The 20,928-nt window shown below is 43.6% G+C and overlaps 1 protein-coding gene across 1 annotated transcript in view; it reads right to left on the reverse strand.

Annotated features, from left to right (window-relative positions):
- Window positions 1-16,079, reverse strand: part of gc2 (guanylyl cyclase 2) — a gene marked incomplete at its 3' end in the record, with an annotated part of 37,364 nt that extends 21,285 nt beyond the window's left edge. The window contains exons 1-6 of the mRNA XM_083640038.1: window positions 15,879-16,079; window positions 14,471-14,599; window positions 14,111-14,290; window positions 4,882-4,996; window positions 3,293-3,594; window positions 1,494-1,625 (exon numbers count right to left, since the gene is read on the reverse strand). Of these exons, the coding sequence (XP_083496164.1) occupies window positions 1,494-1,625; window positions 3,293-3,594; window positions 4,882-4,996; window positions 14,111-14,290; window positions 14,471-14,599; window positions 15,879-16,055 (1,035 nt within the window). The 5' untranslated portion in view covers window positions 16,056-16,079. The remainder of the gene's footprint in view (window positions 1-1,493; window positions 1,626-3,292; window positions 3,595-4,881; window positions 4,997-14,110; window positions 14,291-14,470; window positions 14,600-15,878) is intronic.
- Window positions 16,080-20,928: the final 4,849 nt, after the last annotated feature.

Consider the following 20,928-nt stretch of genomic DNA (forward strand, 5'->3'; position numbering starts at 1 on the left):
TTATATAAAAGTTAGCAAGTGGGCTTTGTCTGTCTGCTTACATTTTTGTTCCACTGATGATGTCACAATGTGTATGACATCATCAGTGACATCATTATTGACCAAAATCATCTCATGACATCACTGATGATGTAATAGGCACTGATGGTGTCATAGGCATTGTGACATCGTCGGTGAGGTCATAGGCACTGTGGCATCATCAGTGACAGTGATGTCATCAGTGATGTGTAGTTGGGAAATTGTGCGCTGCGCATGCCAATTAGAGCAGGCGATTGTGTGCTGCTGTGCATGCCAATAGAGCAGGCGAGGCCACGCTGCAGCCGAGCTGTGGGCAGCGAGCCCGCGCAGCGGGCAAGCCTAGGGTTTCGGGCAGATACCCTATAGTGCTGTCAATTTGCATATTGTTTCTTCACATTTTCATATCCTTCAGTCAGTCAGACTTCTCATTTGCTATATATTCCATATTGATGAGGTTTTCACTTATTTTATACTGGATATGTTGAATATTTTTGGTATATTTTTATATTGTACAGTATATTCTGTTTTTATTTTTTCATTGTCTCAATAAGTTGTACTTCTTAATGATAATTATCCATTTGTTTTCCAATCATTTCTAATACATTCTCCATAATAGCATCTTCTACCACTGAAATTGTCGGTGGTGTATGATTATAACCCCATTTGCTATTTTCTGATTTATTAAGTTTCATCCTACTAGGGCTGTGAATCTTCACTGGCCTCACGATTCAATTATGATTCAGACTGCTACGATTCGATTGCGATTATCGATGCATCTCGATGCATCTTCAATCGATTCATCACTTTTTTTCCCAATACATGATTTATTTTTCTCACTTTTTTTTTCTCACTGTGTGGCTACTTATAAAATAAAAGTGCATTTGGAATTGCATTGTATTATGATCCAAATAAACAACTGCATGTACTTCCATTATATTTTATTCGATTATTAAAAAAAAATAATCGATCATCATCATCATTTGTGAATCGATGCAGAATCGTGCACGTCCGCATCGCGATGCATCTTATAATCGATTATTTTTGACACCCCTACATCCTACCTTACTGTAAATGGACAACATGACAGCACGCTTTTTTACTCAAATTTCTTGAACTATAATTAATAATAATAATAATAATAATGGTCTACTATAAAGGCTCATGGCCTATGTCCACCGGCTGTGTTATGGCTCCATGCAGCTGCCTGAACAGACCCACACTCATGTAATCTGTCAGACGCATGCTGGATCTGACAAAAATGGAACAGGTATGCGCATGTATTGCCCATCTATTAACATGGACGAGATTCTGTTCCGGCAGTTTTACCGGATCTGCACAGAGCCGTAACACATCTGGTGTAGGCTACATTGGGATTTAATCTTCTGATATTCTCAGATTCTCATGAAGTGCTTTTCCAGTTCTGAATATTTTCAGTGTAACTGACTGACTGTGTATCCATCCTCCCTCCTCAGTACCTGGAAGTCCAGGTTGCGTGTGTGTCGGACCAGGTTTCCCCCAGACAGCCACTCCCCAGACCCCCGAACAGCATTGACCGCATGGGCCATGAACAGGACAGAGTTGTAGATGGTGCCGAACAGAGGAGACACCTGCAACACACACATACACACACACACGAGCGCACACCCACACGAGCGCACACCCACACGCACGCACGCACGCACACCCACACCCACACATGATTAGATCATGTGAAAATACTGGGGGCCAGCTGCATCTCGCATCATATGGGTTATTAAAAAAAATCACATACAATTGTACTCTAAGGACTTTGTTTACATCCGAAAACATTCGTTCCACCCAGGCCCGGCTCCAGGATGAAGTGACTGAGGGTGCAGTTCAAAACGGTGAAGGGGGAATTTTAAAATGGCCATGTCAGTTCTTCCCTCGCCAAAAATTAACCTACATTTGGAGTGTTATTGGACCCCCTTCCCCACATGGCTGATAACAATGGAATCCTTAGGTTTTCTAGTTTCATATGAGCCCGGGATCTTCACTCTAGCTTTAACAATGAGCCTTTGAAACACAGCAATGTCGCCCGGCGAGAAGTAGAAGAAGAGGAGTTCAACTGGAGGGCAGAGAATGCAACTGAGGGGGCAAAGCCCCTACTAGCCCCTCCACGGTGCCGGGCCTGGTTCCGCCTGCATTGTTCCTATTGGTGCTTGTCTACAAACTGTATGATGGTGCTGTCACCATTAGATGAATGGGAAAAATGCAAAGTGAACTTGCTTGATTAAGCAATAAGCGCTACATATACTATATTTTGAGACAAGCCGTGGGCCGCTTAAAATCAATCCGTGGGCCGCTTAAAATCAATCCGTGGCCCGCGATTGGCCCCCAGGCCGGACTTTAGACATGCCTGCTGTTACGGGAATCCGTTTGGAAGTTACTGTAGCTGCCTTTTTGTGATTGACCACAAAAAGGATTTTTTTTTTTTGGATTTTCCACCATTTTCTCCCCAATTGTACTTGGCCAATTTCCCCCCTGCTGCCCCGGTCGCTGCTCCACCCTCTGCCGATCTGGGGAGAGCCGTAGACTAGCACCATGCATCCTCCGACACATGCGGAGTTGCCAGCCGCTGCTTTTCACCGGACAGCGGGGAGCTTCACCGGCAAGATGTAGCACGTGGGAGGATCACACTATTCCCACCAGTTCCATTCCACCACGACCAGGTGTAACGGCGTTGTGTAGGTGGGTACTTGCAGCAACCCATGTTAAGGGCTTGTCCAGGGGTGGGATACGAACCGCCGACGTTCGGCTTGGGAGTCCGACGTGTTAACCGCAACGCCAAGAGAGCTAGCTCCATTGGCGGAGCTGATCAACATGCCTTTATACTGGGGAGTGAGTTTAACCAATCCACTCGCCACCACTCGGGACTCACGAGGAATCCGCGCTGATTCACCTCGGTTACACAGGCTCCTCCGCAAGTGACCAGTGGAGGCGCTAGTGCACATTTTCTAAGTTGGCCCATAACCTTCTTTTCTACAAAGTTTCATGCAGATCCGTTCATCACTTTTGAGATATCCTACAGACAAACAGACAAACAAGCAGACAAACGGGGGCGAAAACATGACCTTCTCCATTCAAATAATAATAATAATAATAAATTGTATTTGTACTGCACTTTTCATTTTGGACAAAATCCCAAAGTGCTACAGAGTAAAAAAATAAGATAAAATAATTAAAAGAATAAAAAATTAAAGGAGAATAAAAAGAAATAAAAAGATTAAAAGAACATTAAAATTCAGAACATTACCTGCTGCGGCTTCAGGTTCCTCGGCACCTCGCCCCGGTCCATGGCCTCTCTGTAGGCCTCATAGAAGGACATGTCGGGGGAGTGGATGGTGACGGTGAGCACGGCGTCGTAGGCCCGCGCCAGCTTGCTGTTGCTCATCAGCGCAGGGTAGCTGACGTTGCGGTAGGGCAGGCTGTACAGCAGCGTGTCGTACGGCACGAACGCCAGAGAGCCGTCAGTCATCCGCATGTCGTAGGCCGTCTCCAGCAGCAGCTTCTGCGGGACCCCGCCCATCAGCGCAGAGTGCATGCACAGGATCACCACTAGGGGGGGGGGGGGGGGGCAGGACAGAGGATCTATTTAAAGGTCCCATTCTGTGCAAAAGCTGTTTTTACTTGTAAATGCATATATACTGCTGTCATCCCTCCCTGTAATGAGTGGTCACAACCTCAGAACTGCCAGAGTTGGATTTGTCCCTATCCAGCTTCCCCCTGCAGTCTCCTTCAAGCCACGCCCCTTACACTCTGTTCCCCCAGACGGGTTAATGTGATGTCACTCGGGTCCTTAAGCATACTGCGCGCGGTCTCTCTCACACAAGCTACCTGCACCATTTTGTCTATAGCCACAAAATTAACACTTCTAGCTGGAGCGACGCCAACTGTACGTGATCCAGCAACTGCGGAGGTGCATTCGGTAAGTCTAGGCATTTTGAGATGTCCTCTTTAGCGTAGCAACCGTTAAGTTAGCGATAGCTCGTTACTAACGTTAGTTGTGGACACAACCTAGCGTGTTGGTCCACAGACGCTAATCTGATTGGCCGCTGGGAGCCTGGGGCGGGCTCTCCCTCAGCGGCCAATGGGAACTGTTACTTCTGAATATATTATAGAAACAGACCATTCTTGGGACGCAACGAGATGAGGAAGTGACAACTCCATCAGAACAAACGGGGTTGCTATATTTTCGACAAATTAATCCAGAATCATGTTTTATGGACCAGAGACACACGTTTTTAAGAGGTTACAGCTGCACGAATTGGGACCTTTAACACTTACTAATACAGTAATTATTGTCCCTCACCGAAGGGGGGACTATGGATATGGAGGCATGGATGCTAGGAGGCAGCATTGCCAATGAGTGGGACTGACCCCAATGGTGGATCGACATCAATGGTGTTTATAATATCACACGTGTTCATTTGCTCGTAGCTTTATTTTCCAAAGTAGAAGTTTACAAAAGTCTTCGGAATAAAGCAATGGAGGGTAAAATAATACAAACACTGTAACAGAATATTCCATTTTGTTAAGACAATACATCATAATAAAAAAAGTCTTGCTCTGTCCTCTGATTGTCAGTGTGCTGTCATTTATTCATGTGAATGAATGACTGCCGATGTGTAAAATAACAAATCCTTAAATAGTTGCACTAGCATTAGTAGTATTGTTAGTAGGCTACTAGTAGCCTACTGTAGCAGCATGTAGTAGTGGAATGAGTAGTGGTAATATTAGATAATATACGGCATGATACAAATGTGCTAATTGATACAATAGACAGAAAGAGTCAGTATAACTAACAGAAGATAAAGAAAGACTCTGACAGTATTTGGTACTCACTCCGTACACTCTGCTTGCGGACCTTGGCCAGAGTTCTTCTGATTCCATGAGGCGTGTTCTCCATGACACTGATCAGTCTGACCGGCATGCCATGGCTCCTCAGGGAGTTTGCTACCTGCACAGACAGCACACTCACACACTGTACCAAATGACAGGTTGATAGATAGATAGATAGATAGATATATAGATAAATAGATATGTGCTTTGATTTAAAAAAAATGTGTTAGGCTACTTGACAAAGTAACTGGTAGTATAATATTACTGAAATCCTATTGGTAAATATTACTGTTACTAAAATTAGTACATATTGTAGCAACCCCCGTCAGGATCAAGGAGGCAGGAGACGTTGGTACAGGCTTATTTATTGCAGGTTCACAGCAACTCTCAGTCATACACACAGCTTTTTAGGTCTGCCACTTATCAGGAACAGGCATGGTCTCTAGAGCACTAAGAGCAGGCAGCATTACTCAGTTCATACTCATCGTAACGTCTCGGAAGCTGTGGCCGTCTCCCCGGCTGTGTTACCCCCTGCGATTCTGCCTGCCTGTCGATTTTTGCAGCAATTGTTTATTCTATGACTTTTCATAATCAGAGTGCTCCAGACAGGTCCCGCATTTCACGTTATGCAAAGCTCAGCTCTATTAATGCCTTAATCTGCTGCTGTGAAATAAATGTTTTATTTGATTTTGAATAGTAGTCTTTCCTGTGTTGTTATTGCGCTTTTCAGAGGTTATTATGGTTAAAAAGTCCAGAAATAGGCATAGCGGGTATATAACCTATGTTTTACGATATAAAAATATCATATTAAAAAAAAAAAAAAAAAATCGGGGGGGGGGGGGGGGGGGAAATCTGCCCCCTCCCCAGTTATAACCGCCCCCTAAGTAATTTCATCCTGGCGCTGGCCCTGCTCTATATACACGCAGATTTTTAGGTCTGCCGCTTATCAGGAACAGGCATGTGATGTCACTCGAGCAATTGTGATGTCACTAGTGATGTCACTTGAGCAATTGTGATGTCATCAGTGATGTCACTCAAGCAATTGTGATGTCATCAGTGATGTCACTAAGGAGTTACACGCCCTGAATGACGAGGGGCATGTAGGCCTACGCATGGGCTGCTCTAAACTATGCTGTGTAGAGGTTAGTCTTCCATGATTGAAATACAGTCAAAGAAATTCTTTTGGGGGATTTTCTGACGCGCCCCCTCTCTCATAACAAGAGGAGCGTCACATCATGGGGCCATACGCCATGCTTAAACTGTTTATTTTGATTCAATAAAGCTTGTTAAAATTTCTTACCTCTCATGATTGAAGTGTAGTCTTAGACTGAATTTCAATCATGGAAGACTAAAACTCTTCAGCATAGTTACAGCACCCCATGCTGTCATGCCCCTTTAGGGTTGTACACCCCCTGCCCAAGTGATGTCACTAAATGACGTCACCATCACACCTGTGCAGTCATCACTCACAACGTGTCAGCATCCCGCAAGCCATCCATCATCTCCAGAGCAAAGTTTCGCCCCTCCCCCTCCCCGGATCACCACTGTCATGGCTCCTGTAAAAGCAAATCCCCATAGGGGGGATTTTCTATCTCATAATACAGCACTGACGCCCCCTCTCATAGCAAGAGGAGTCACATCATGGAATATGTTACTTTTGTAATGAGTTACCCCAACACGTTTTAACCATAGATAGCCTACAGGCTATTATGGTTAATACCATGCTAGAAGCTACCCACGTGTATAATCTATGGTTTTAACAAGATAGGTAGCTTCACACCCAGGCCCGGCTCCAGACCCAAGTTACAGAGGGGGCCTGTCCCTAGCTTGGGGGGGCCAAGCTACCCAAGGGGGGTCCGGGGAGATTCTCCCCCGGAAGAAGATTTTGTACATTTTAAAGTAAAATTTGTCAACCTGGTGCATTTGAGAGCAAAATGAAGAGGCTAAATCTGTGAAGAACTACACACATCTCTAATGTGTTGTGACTTTACAAATAATTAGGCCTAAACAATTAATATTAAGTGTATTTACACATTGTGCACAAATTGCATTCATTGTGACAAATTTACAATAGTTAATATCCAGCCAGAATCATTGCAAATGGATGTTCAAAGTAACAGTTAGCAATAGCATTTAGTTAATCAATGCCTAATGACAGCCAGATTCCATGTTAAACTTTAAAACAGAAAAACGGAAAAACGTTTTTAGCAAAAAAAAAAAAAAAAAAAAAAAAAAATTGAATGGGGGGGGGGGGGGGGGGGGGGGGAGGGGCAGTTTGTTGAATGGGGGGGCCCGGCCCGGTCAGGCCCGCCCCTAACGCCGGGCCCGCTGCTGTTTTGCACCTCTATGGTTTCCAGTCGGACGGCATTTATGGGATTTGTAATAACAGCTATGCACTCCAGTGAACAGCATTTATCCATTTAGATAATGAGAATAACGTTCTCAATTTGTCATACAGAAACTTCATCTGTATTGTAATGTATAGCTTCATTTAAATGCTTAGTTTATTGGTTGAATGTGGAAAATAATCATTTTCTTCAATCGCCTGTCTGCTCTAGAATTGTACAGAATCGTTCTTTTATTTTGAAAAACCCCATCGGAACTTCTTATCGCTAGCTACACATGTCGTTGTTCTCGGTTGTGCTGGGTACCTTACGGATTCCCCCACTTCTAGTTTACAGCTGTATGGACCAACAGAAGACTCTGTATGTATGGATGATATAATCACGAATATATAAACTGGAAACGAGGCTCCGTTTAGCTGAGATAAGACGAAGAAGCTCCTCTTATGGACTCAGATGAGTGGTTTAGCTAGCTAGTTAGCTGTGAAGCTAATGGAGCTAATGCTAACGTTGGAGCTTTGAAGAACAGTAAAACGTTCAGGAGGAAAAGTTGCTGTGTCACTGTATGGAAATGTCTCATGTCCAAAACCTGACAGGGTGGTGAACTAGCGTCTAACTGCGGTTGAAGAGATATTTGGGCTGTTTGAAAGAAGATAGCAGAGTACAAGGAGGAAGCTCCTTTGTCTGAGTCCAGACCTTCAGATCTTCACTCCACTGAGTTGACTGCTTCTGGAGAAGGAAATGGAGTGTGACGAGTTAAACATTCAGTCTGATATCAGGCTACAATCTTCTTCCAAAAAGATCGAGCAACACTGTTGGACACTGCTGGACACTGATTTAAATCCTGTGGTGTGGTTACATAGAGTAGCCATACCTCCAGACTTCCAGCAGCTGTTGGTCATTAAAGAAGAAGTGTCCCCTAAGCTGCAGGAGTGGAGCCTCAGTCTGGATCAGGAGGACCCAGAGCCCCCATATATTAAAGAGGAACAGGAGGAAGTCTGGATCAGTCAGGAGGGAGAGCAGCTTCAGGAGGACCCAGAGCCCCCACACATTAAAGAGGAACAAGAGGAACTCAGGATCAGTCCGGAGGGAGAGCAGCTTCAAGGGCTGGAGGAGGCTCATGTCACCAAGTTCCAATTCACTCATGTTCCTGTGAAGAGTGAAGATGAGGAAGATAAACCTCAGTCCTCAAAGCTTCATCAAAGCCAAACTGAGGAGAACAGAGAGGCAGAGCCTCTAGCCAGCACCTCAACTGAACAGATTAAAACAGACGCTGATGGAGAGGACTGTGGATCACCAGAACCATCTAGTGCTGGCAAGACTGCAGACTCTTCAGAGACTGAAGACAGTGATCATTGGACGGGAACTAGTGAACCTCAGTCTGTCTTAGACTCACAGAAAAACGGTCAAGTTCTTGAGAATAAACACTTTAGTTGTTCAGTTTGTGGTAAAATATTTGGTGATAACAGAGACATGACCAGACACATGAGAGTCCACCCAGGAGATAAGTCATTTAATTGCTCAGTCTGTAGTAACAGTTTTGGTGAGGAAAGAAAATTGAGAAGACACATGAGAGTCCACACAGGAGAGAAGCATTTTAAATGCTCAGTCTGTGGTAAATGTTTTGGTCAGAAACAACACTTGAAAAAACACATGAGAGTCCACACAGGAGAGAAGCATTTAAAATGCTCAGTCTGTGGCAACAGTTTTGGCGAGGAAAACAACTTGAGAAGACACATGAGAGTCCACACAGGAGAGAAGCCTTTTAAATGCTCAGTCTGTGGTAACAGTTTTGGTCAGAAAGAACACTTGAAACAACACATGAGACTCCACACAGGTGAGAAGCCATTTACAGGAGAGAAGCATTTTAAATGCTCAGTCTGTGGTAAATGTTTTGGTCAGAAACAACACTTGAAAAAACACATGAGAGTCCACACAGGAGAGAAGCATTTAAAATGCTCAGTCTGTGGCAACAGTTTTGGCGAGGAAAACAACTTGAGAAGACACATGAGAGTCCACACAGGAGAGAAGCCTTTTAAATGCTCAGTCTGTGGTAACAGTTTTGGTCAGAAAGAACACTTGAAACAACACATGAGACTCCACACAGGTGAGAAGCCATTTAAATGCTTAGTCTGTGGTAACAGTTATAGTCAGAAAGCAAGCTTGACAACACACATGAGAATCCACACAAGAGAGAAGCCAGTTAAATGCTCAGTCTGTGGTAACAGTTTTGGTGAGAAAAAAAACTTGAGAAGACACATGCGAGTCCACACAGGAGAGAAGCCTTTTAAATGCTCAGTCTGTGGCAACAGTTTTGGTGAGGAAAAAAACTTGAGAAGACACATGAGAGTCCACACAGGAGAGAAGCCTTTTAAATGCTCAGTCTGTGGTAACAGTTTTGGACAGAATGAACACTTGAAAAAACACATGATAGTCCACACAGGAGAGAAGCCATTTAAATGATCAGTCTGTGGGAAATGTTTTCGTCTTAAACAAACCCTGAAGAGACACATGATATTCCACACAGCAGAGCTCACTTAATATTGGGCTGGACAATAATTCAAAGTTATCATTGTCTATCAGTGGAAACATTGTCAGACCATTGATCGAGTGATTCTGTTCTAAATGAATGAAACCATTAATTCATTAAGCATTAATGTCTCAAATCATTAGTGTCTCAAAATTAGATGAAAATAAAAGTTTGTTTATATTATCCTGCAGTTCACTTGTTTAATTGAGGTGAACATCAGTATTGTCATACTGTATGTTGCTATTGAAAAGTTGCATCTAGCATCGGTGCCTCATGAAGCTCTGTGAGATTTAGGAAAAGTGGAGGCTGTTCAGGATGGTTGGAAGATGGAGATCATCAGTTTACATAAAATAAACCGAGTTAAAATCTCACATCAGTCAAGACATTCACTGATAAAAAGGAAAAGTTATGACTAGCAGGATAAAGCCAGCAACAGTTTTAGCCATCAACACTTTTATGGTGCGGTTGTTTCAGGTTGTTTTATGCTTAGGGTTAGGTTTAGGGTTAAAAATCGCTAAACCGGAAGTCAAATTGTGGGAGATTGTTGCTCACTTCATGGAGATGTTATGACTCAACAGATCAATTGGCTAATCTGTCACAAAAGCTTTGCTGTACTTTTTGTATATTTTTTTCATTACTTAGTTGTCCACGCAATGGACAACTGATTTTATATTTGAAATTGAATTCCTGTCTGGTTTAATTCAATATTCATTAATTGTGAAATTTACACTAAATTGCTGAGTTATAGATTTGTTAGTACTCTTCCAAGACAGTTTTTTTTAAATGTCCTTTTTCTTAAAGCAGGTAGAACAATTGCAATTAGAGATGAAACGATATGAAATTTTCATATCACGATAGTGACCAATATTATCACAGTTATCACTATATCACGGTATTGTTAAAATGCTCAAAACGTACTGATACACTCACTGAAATCATTTCACCAAGGCTGCGCGCCTGCGTCTGAGAGACTGTCGCTAACTTTGGTTGATGACGGGCAGTATTTACTGTTTTTCAAAGCGCTGTAATCGATTTAAATAATTGTATTGATAGTTGTGGAAAGTAAATATAGTTTTACAACACAGTATTGAAAAGCTGCACAACATCAAGGTTCTTCGGCTTAACCTGGTGATAAACATTTTTGTGTGTGTCAAGGAAATGTTTTCAACTTTCTATGTTTTATTTTTAAACTTTGAATAGTATTATTATCATTATTATTAGTCCCAGCTTGGGCAGAGAGAATAATGAATTTGCATCAAATAGCCCATCATACGTAGCCTAAAATTTGAGACTCCAAAACTCCAAACCCTTTTTTGTGGTCTCAATAATTATTGCTGCAAAAAGATTATAGGTGTTTCTGTATCATGTCAAAGAAATTAAAAAGAATTTAGGCTCACAGCTGTTTTCTGCTTTCCAAGACAGACAGTATCCATCTTATTTTGCGCTCGTACTCAGCGCAGTTCTTGGTCAAACTCGAAAAAAAGTTGCTTGTCAGAAAGAAATAATACTAGTTTGACGGCTTACATATTTGAGGGAATGTAATGTTATCTATTACATCCGCTAACCTGTTGATCTTTGAACAACTCAGGACATTTATCGTGAGATGTTTGGCCAAGCTGGATGTGATTGGCTCCCTTCGCCTGCAGCTTTGAAACAAATTAGTTTACAGATGTGCTTGTGTCCGTGTCAGCAACGTAACAGGGGGAGGGGTCTGGGAGGATAACACCGGAAGAAGCGTCCATATTTCACGTAAGGCATCATGGCAGTTAGAAATAAAGTGGATAGGCCAGTAGAAAGAACAAATAATAATACAAAAATTACTGGGCACACAAAGTTAAATCAAGTATATTATATAGATTAATCATTTTTATTTCACAGCTGAGAAACGAATGCAGTTTCAAAGATGCTGAAACTGGGTCCCATAATACAACAACTACTTAAAGTAGGGGTCAATTTAAAATGGGCTTCAAATCAAATTGTCATGAGGGAAGCCAGCTGTGCTCGGACATGATGACGCATCGGCCGAAAGTCTTCAAGCTCCTTCATTTTATATCCAGATACCAAATAGTACTTCAAGGACCTGGAACAAGACGGTTTTATTTTTATTTTATTTTATTTTTTATTTTACCTTTATTTATACAGGGAAAGGCCCTTGAGAGCGAACTCTCATTTACAAGAGCGCCCTGTTACAAAGAACACATACAGAAATGTACAGACAGAGATGATAAAACAGTTTAGATAAAACAAGTGCACTCTTCACATACAGTGCTTTCGAGCAGTACTTTAAATGATTCCAGGGAGATCAGTTGCTCCAATTTTAAAGTGTCCTGGAGCCGATTCCATCCATCTGGTGCATAAAAAGAAAATGCAGTCTTACCTTGCTCAGATCTCACTCGCGGGACTGACAGTCTAATGTGAGATCGTGAGCGTGTCTGATAATTTGTATTAACCTGGTTTAGAAGTGAACACAAATACAAAGGAAGTTGTCCAATCATAGCCTTGTAAATAAACAAGAGACAATGTTGCTTTCGTCTAGATGACAGGGAGGGCCAGTTCACCTTATCATACAAAATACAATGATGCGTTAAATAACCGTCACCTGTTATAAAGCGCAGAGCGCTGTGGTACACAGCATCAAGGGGTTTCAAGATGGTAGGTGGGGCATGCATATACACAACATCCCCATAATCCAGGACAGACAATAATAGAGACTGTACAATTGCTCTTCTGGTACAGAGAGAAAAACAAGATCTGTTTCTGTATAGAAAACCAATTTTCCTCCTTAATTTCTTTGTTAGATGGTCAATGTGAACGCGAAAAGAAAGTTTCGCATCCAACCAAATACCAAGATATTTATAGGAAGAAACACAATCAATTGGCTCGTTCTGCACTGTGCGGATACTCAGATTTTCATTACTAGTAGAGGTTCTAGAGAACATCAGCCATTTTGTTTTCTTGGCATTTAAGACCAATTTCATGTCAGACAGGGCCTGCTGAAGACGGTCAAAGGCAGTCTGAAGCCTTGTGACTGCCTGTGCAGGTGTCGCTCCAGTACAGTACACAACTGTGTCGTCAGCATAAAAATGTACATTACAGTGCTCAGAAGGAAAGAAAATATTATTAATATAAATAGTGAATAATGTGGGACCGTAAATTGATCCTTGGGGGACCCCCTTACCTATACTCAAAGACCCAGATCGTGTGTCACCAACACCAACTGTTTGTCTCCTCCCAGACAGGTAACTGGAAAACCACCTGACTGAGAGGTTGTCCAGCCCGATGGAGCACAGTTTTTTCAGTAAAATGTTGTGATCCACTGTATCGAATGCCTTTGAGAGGTCTATGAAAAGAGCCGCACAGTGCTGACGGTCATCAAGGCTTTTCAATACATTATTTACAACAAGGGATGTGGCGGTAACAGTGCTGTGTCTGGGTCTGGGTGTCTGGGTTATAAGGACGCGCTAGGAACGCTGCTCTTCCCAGCACCGCATGCACCTGGCATTTAAGTCATGGGCGGTTTTAGGATGACACCTTTTGGTGGGCTCAGCCCCCAAATAATGTATATGGTGGCCCGCAGACCCCCTAGGGGGGTCCGGGGGCATGCCCCCCCCCCCCCCCCCGGGAGAAGATTTTGTACATTTCAAAGTAAAAATTGATCAATCTGGTGCACTTTGAGATCAAAATGAAGAGACTAGATCTATGAAGAAAGCTTAATCAATTTATCAGATTCACTCTTCTTCTTTTTCTTCTTCTGTGTGTGTGTGTACTTTTTAGCAGATACAGCTTCTTCTCAGAGGGCCAGCTATTCTTATTTTTGAAAAAAAAAAAAAAAAAAAAACTATCTTCCAGGGTGGGCTGAGACTATCTCAGGGTGGGCTTCAGCCCACCCAAAAAGGGTCTAAAACCGCCCCTGATCTACAGACTACAGTATGCCTATAGGCTGGCCTGGTCTGCTTCCAAGTTCAGCCACTGGGGGCAAAAAAAGAAGCCTGCAGGCCATTTAGAAGGCCAGGCCACCGGGAAAACTCCCTGTGCTCCCTATGGCCAGTCTGGGCCTGACAGTCGTGAAAGGCGCTAACTGATTTGCTAAAGCCTAAAAACAGCAAATCAGTGGTTTGAGGGAGAAAAAAACAGTGAAGAATATTGAGCCATAACTGTTAGTATGTACTTTTGAGCCTTTTTCTCTGTTTGTTTGTGAAGAACTCGTTGAATCTCAGGTCCCTAAATTCCTTTTGTTGGGTCTTTTTAAGATGCACATTTGTGCAAATAAACCAACAACAGTTCCAGCAAAAAAGCAGCAAACTCTCTCATTCAGCACTCAACATGCTATTAGAACGTAAGAAATAAAGATAGTGCAGACCTTGGTGGCGGTCTCGACCCAGATGTCGTCTGAGGAGGAGATGATGGCGGCGTGCGCCCACCTGAAGTGCTGCATGAGGCGGAGCAGCACCCAGGTGGGCCTGGGCATGGAGCGGGTGAAGGTAGGGTGACGCCCAACGTCGTCCAACTCATGGCCGACACAACCCCAAGGAAACAGAGCCTGGCAGAGGAGAGGGGAGGGGAGGAGATAAGCAAGACTTGTTGAAAATGACAAGAGGTACCCACACGCACATGCACATGCACATGCACACGCACGCACACACACACACACACACACACACACACGCACGCACACGCAAGCACACACACACACACACACACACACACACACATCACCTACTTTGTTCCAGCCTTTGCTCAGCAGGGATGCAGCATCACAGTAGCCGGGGTTAGCCGGCCCGATGTAGCCTGAGGCCTTGGTGTAGTAACCCAGGAACGCCTCCAGGGCCCGTGATGTCTCACACGGCTCCTGGAGAGGATGGGTGACGTCAATCAATTAACCGACCAATCAACTAAACAAAATGTCAGTCAGCCAGCCAGCACCTAGACTAAAGGCCAGGGACAATGCAGAGGTAAGGAGAAGGTAACTAATTATTAAACTGCTTGTATAGTGGGGGGCACGGTGGTGCAGTGGTAGTATTGTCGATTCCCGCCTGGGACGCTGAGGGTGTGTCCCCCCCCCATGTCTTCAGTGCCCAGGTGGGCTATCTTGTCGAAAGGGCCTTTCTGTGTGGAGTTTTGCATGTTCTCCCAGTGCTCCCTGCACTTCACTGCAGCTGCCCACCGCTCCTGGTCTGAACCATGGAGGAAGACGAGCCAGGATGGCCAGGTGGACAAATTTCACGGCGCCTCCAAAGCGTGTGCGTGTGTGTGTGTGTGTGTGTGGTTACTGGTGGCCGTGCACGTGTGTGCATGCCAAATGGTGTTTGTGACAAATAAAGACAGGGTTTGTCTGTCCGGTTTAATCTTAATCTTAATCTTAACTGTCTGCAACACCAATCTGCAGCTAAACAAATAACAATACAATATCAGCATTGATTGGTGCCCCCTCAGTGGTTTAATAAACATCATTGTCTCATCATTGTCTCAAAGTGGGGACTGGGGACCTCCAGGGGTCCTTGAGGGAATTCCAGAAAAAACAAATGACAAATAGTTTAATTACACTCAATAGAAGTTAGCACAATGAGAGTATGTCCAAGGATGATTGTTTTGTTATCCTTGGGGGTATCACCCCCCCTACATAAGGGCTTTTCACACTGCATTCTCTTAGCCTGGGGCTATTAGCTCCAGGCTAATAATAGGGCTAAACTAACGTATGCCCTTTTCACACACCCAACCCAGGTTAACCTAAACCCAGGGCTATACGATTCACACTGCAGTTCTACTAGCCCTGGGTTAGTGGCTGTTGGAACACATGTCGATTGGCCACGTTTCACTGGCAACTTTTAGCCCCGTGTTTAGACGAAAAGTCGGGGTTGACCCTGGTCCAGAGCAGGGTCAGCTAGCCCGGGGATAAAGTCAGGGTTAGCCCACTTTAGAATGTTCCAGGATTGTGCAAGTGTTAGGGCTAGGGCTAACAGCTCCCTTAGCCCCAGGCTAAGATAATTTGTGAAAAGCCCTATACTTATTTCTATACCAAGTCCCAATATTAAATCTTATTAAATGTGGTCCTGGTTCCAATGCAGATCCATTTGAAGGGTCCATGATGTGAAAAGGTTTGGGAACCCATGTTGAATCAAACCACCCACCTGGAGCACAGCATAGTCGAAAGTGGCGGCGTAGGCCAGTGACGGGTCTCTGTTGAGGCGGTTGACGGCCAGCTGTGCCGCCACACTGGGCAGGGCCTTGGCGAAGAGTGGGTCACACCCCCAGGGCCCCACCACCCCCACCCGAAACCGAGCCGCCTGCACCGGGCAGGGCAGCATGCACAGGGAGGCCAGGAGAACCAGGAGGAACCACAGGAGTCCACGGAGAGGGGGGAGGAAAGGAGGAGAGGAGGAGCAGGGCGCAGAGGGGTATTGTGTGGAGACGTCGGGACATTTGTGCATCCTGCGCTTCCATGTCTGAGGCGAGGCGAGGAAGGCACGGTGCTGACGATGCATCCCCAGTCTCACCACCTCCAGCTCACGAGATCCTGGAGGACAGACTGACAGAGAAGGTCCAGGCTCCCTGAAACAAAGGAGTAAGACAGGAGATCATGGAGGACAGAGTGACAGAGAAGGTACAGGCTCCCTGAAACAAAGGGAGGAGGACAGGAGCACGATTATTTTATTTTAAAACAGGCGATCCTTGTGAGGCAGCACACATCACATGACCACACAATATGATCACATGACAAATCCATCTTGCCACGCTCCAATCTATTGGCTTGAGACATGATAGACAGATTGTTGATCCAATCACCTGCCAGGTATTCTTTTGAAAGTGCCCGCCCTTTGGAACGGTTTCCAGAGCGACTCGTTCCCAGATGGTTATGTGAAAACAAACCATCTGGCAGTGTCAGGTTAGCATTAAGTAGCAGCCATCACAAAATGGGGATTTGATGATAGCCAACTGCTGTAAATACCAGTGACTCGATTAACACTGATGATTACTTCACCAAATTATGAGATGCCTATCTTTCCAAAATTCATGATCCATGACTGTTTAAATTTCCCTTCTTCCAGTGTGTGAATAATAGAGAGCCAAAGTGAACGTCACTTCCTGCTCTGTACCAGAGATTTTCATCGGCCATTTATTTTCCCATAGACATTTTGTAAAAAATGCTTATAAAAATAGTTTTACTTGGTCAAACCAAACGGTTCAGCTATATTTAGAATCAGGAGAGACCATAGAACATTTCACTCAGACCAAAACTTTCAAAAACAACATCGATCTTTAAGTGCGCAAAAAAAAAAAAAAACATCTGAGTGGAATGTTATGTGGTCTCTCCTGTTTCTAAATATATCTGTACCGTTTGGTTTGAACAAGTAAAACTATTTGTATAAGCATTTTACGAAATGTCTATGGGAAAATAAAAGGTGGCTGAAAATCTCTGGTACAGTACTGAAGCAGGAAGTGACGTTCACTTTAGCTCTCTAAAGTGTACAATTACTGCTTTGTTTTGCTTGTATGTGAAGCACATTGAGTTTCTGTGTGTGAAATGTGCTGTAGCCTAAATTCAATTTTACTCACTGTTTTAGAACAAAAACTCCTCGCTAATTAGATATTTCAAGGCAACTGAACTTAAATCACTTAAATCTATTTATAGATTAACTATAGAAGAAGAACAATCGCCTCTTCCATTTTTTTAAACAAATGTAAATTTGGTCGACTTCAGTCCTTGTTTAATGACAAGGTATTATATTGAACCATTTGCATTAAACAATAGATCTCTTCTTAATAAGTTGGAGATGACAGTCCTCTCATGACAACATATTTTGATAAACGTTCACTGTATTTGTTGACTGTAAACCAACCCTGGTTTGTAGTGACAACAAAAAGTCATGTAATGAGGTCAAAGGTCAGGCTCACCCACTGGACAGGAGCTTGAACCTGGATCATGTGATTGAGGACGGTTTGTCTCCTAAGAGCACCGCCCTGCTGCACAAATTAAACCATTATTACCATTAATCCAAATAAAAAAATCAATCAATCAAAAAAAATCGAATTACGGTAGTTAAAAAATGGAAAGAGTTAGTTGTTTTTTGGCAGACTTTGGCATGTGTCAGTCACTTTAGGTCCCTGTCCTCTTGGATTAGTCTTGGCTCGTGCAGGGCATTGGTGACACACTGACATGAGGATTAGGATACAGGTGGTGTGGGGTTACGCCAAATAATCCTGTTGTCGCTCTGAGCCGTGCAGGTACAAGCTCCCAGTCGAAGTGAAATATAAACCCTAAAAGGTTACAGTTGTTAAAAATAAGATATAGCTGTATTCGTATTAGTAGGCTATTTGTATTATTATAAGGGTTATTATAGAATGCTGACTATTAATATGAATATTTATATTACCATGCATTGATGAGATGGACACGTCTTGCTTCTATCCAAAGCGAATTCAGGTAGTTTCTTTCGGCCTACACATACATAAAAAAGTGATAAAAGCTACAGCAATCTGCCTAAAATCCTCCTGTTAACCCTTCACATTCAGGATCCAACGCCGCCTCATCAGTCATCACCTTATGAAGACATATAACTTCAGCTCGCACGTCTGCAGGTTTGCAGGCGTCGGTGTGGCCTCATCGTATCATAGCCCTCGTAGTCTGAGGTGAAGGTGTGTGTGTGCACTGTGCACGCATGTGTGAGATGACCTACAACAAGTCTGTCTGACTATCCTACCCTATCAGATTATTTCGAATCCAATCTAGAGTAGCTGCAGCTGTATAAGCTGTGCTGGGTGAATAGGATCAGGCCTATGAGGATGATGAGGATCGTTATTAGGCTGCAACATAAAACCTTTTAGCAGCAGCACTGCTGTAGACCTATTATTCCAACTAGAAGTAGGCTAGCCTATTAGTAGTAGGACGATAGCAGCAGTCATAGTAGGCTAATAGCAAGTAGTAGGGGGTCATCCCTATATGTTCCCTCAGCCACTCCTTATGCACTTAGCACTCCTTATGCAGGACACAGATATAATCTAGGCTACTGGTATGGCTGTTTGTACAGACACAAACCTTTTAACCCATTGCATTGCATTTGCGTGTATATCCCTCATTTGTGTGTGTATCCCTTTAAGACCGCGGCCTTAAAGGATACACACACAAATTCTGCACCAGGTATCAATGGGTTAATTGCTGACTACCGGGTGGTATTATGTAGAAAAAGCTTGGGCTAGATAGAAGGAAGGCAGCACTAGATGAGCTGAACAAGACAAAATGTAACTCAAAATACAGCTCAGTTTTTAAGAAAAGAACCTGGCCAATTTTTAAGATTAAAAAACAAACTTTATTCCCCTCCTGGACAAATATCATAAACAGGGGCATCATGCAAGCCAACAATCTGAGGGGGCGAACCTCTGGGGTTTTGGAATCCAGATTTAGAGGAATATCTCATTTTAAATTAACAGACTGAGCAGGTGTAACCATAAGGCTATTTTCCAAACTTCTTTAGTCTGAAGAAGGGCAGGGTGCTGCCCGAAACGTTACCCACGGTGTTGCAATAAAAAAAAAAAAACGAATTGGAGCCCTTGCAGTGTGCAAACCTTTTACCATTTTATTTGCATTCATCACTGTAAGTTCTGCACCTGCCCTACCAGGCTGGGATGTGCGTGTCTCCCTTCTACCTTTATTTTCCAAACTGCTCAGCCTCCTGGAAAGATCCGTAATCACCAGACTAACTACATTGCCACTGCCCAGGCTCAATGGACTTGACAAAAAAGGGAGACCACACTATTCAAAGCAATGTAACACAATGTTTATTTTGGCTGTTATTGCCTTTTCAGAAGGTAGACATCTTTTCTCTTCCATTAGTCTCATCTAGTGTCCTCTAGAGCAGCGTTTCTCAACTGGTGGGTCACGACCGCGGGGCCGTTTTGATTGGGTCACGGACATTGGCCAATTTTTTTTTTTTTTTTTTTTTTTTTTTTTTCATATTTCATTTGAGTTAAATTCAGATTATTGAAACTGGATTAGCCTGACCAGTTTTACTTGTTTAACAAGCTGAAGCATATGCTCTGCCTGTAATTCAAGAGAAGTCTGCCTTTTCATTTCATATTTAATTTTAGTTCAATTCAGATGATTGAAACTGGATTAGCATGGACCCAGTTTAAATAAAAGTTATGACCAGTTTAACTAAAAAGCATATTATTATTATTATATGATGTTGCGAGACCCGAAACATCCTATGACCCCAGGGTACATCACTGAGGATACGTCCCAGTTATGCATCCATGCAATGTTTTTTTTCTTTATTAGTTAGCCTGGCCTAGCCAGTGACTCATAGGAATAGACTACGTGACAACCAGGAAAGACTAGTGACTACTGGAGAGTCAGTTGACAGCCGGAACAGGGACGGCACCCCGGTAGCAGTATGGGTTAGCTCCCCAGCCTGCGTCTTCCGTGAGGAAGAAGCCCAACAACCCACGAGAGGCCTTTTAGGAGGGCCATTCAAGCCGCAAGTGGAGACTGCAGTGCCACCAAGTACTGGTACTGCATGGTGTCCACTAAGATACCATCACCTCGGAATGAGATGTTTGGAGCGGGGGAGTCTGGTGCAGCGCACAGGTCATAGACCTGGTTAGACGAGGGAGGAACCCGGCCGGGTGGCAACCCACAGAGCCCGGTCCCTCTACGTACCAGAGCCCTCCCCCTCCCCCGGTCCCGGCAGAGTAGTTCCGGAGCAGCGGATTGAGTGGCCCTGACCGCATGACCACCTTCGACCCTCCCTATAGGGCTGACCGTGGGTAGCTACTGGGACGTAAGTTGGGGCTTGGCCAGCCCCGGCTGGGTCACCTGGGCGAGGGTGTATGATGTTGCGAGACCCGAAACATCCTATGACCCCAGGGTACATCACTGAGGATACGTCCCAGTTATGCATACATGCAATGTTTTTTTTTTCTTTATTATTATTAACTTGTTTAAAAACATATAGGCATGTAATTCAAGATAAGTCTGCCTTTTATTTCATATTTCATAGAGTTCAAATAAGACTTTCTGAGCATGACCAGTTTGACTTGTTTAAATTTAAAAACTGGCCTGTAATTCAAGTCTGCCTTATTTCAATTGGTTTTTAGCCATGTTGCACTTCTGTTGCACTTTTTTGTTCATTTGAGGTTTATAACAGTGCATGAAGGCATTGTGTATTAAATTAATGCGTTATT

This window comes from Poromitra crassiceps (genome assembly GCF_964638095.1).
Source record: "Poromitra crassiceps genome assembly, chromosome: 7".
Taxonomy (NCBI): Eukaryota; Metazoa; Chordata; class Actinopteri; order Beryciformes; family Melamphaidae; genus Poromitra; species Poromitra crassiceps.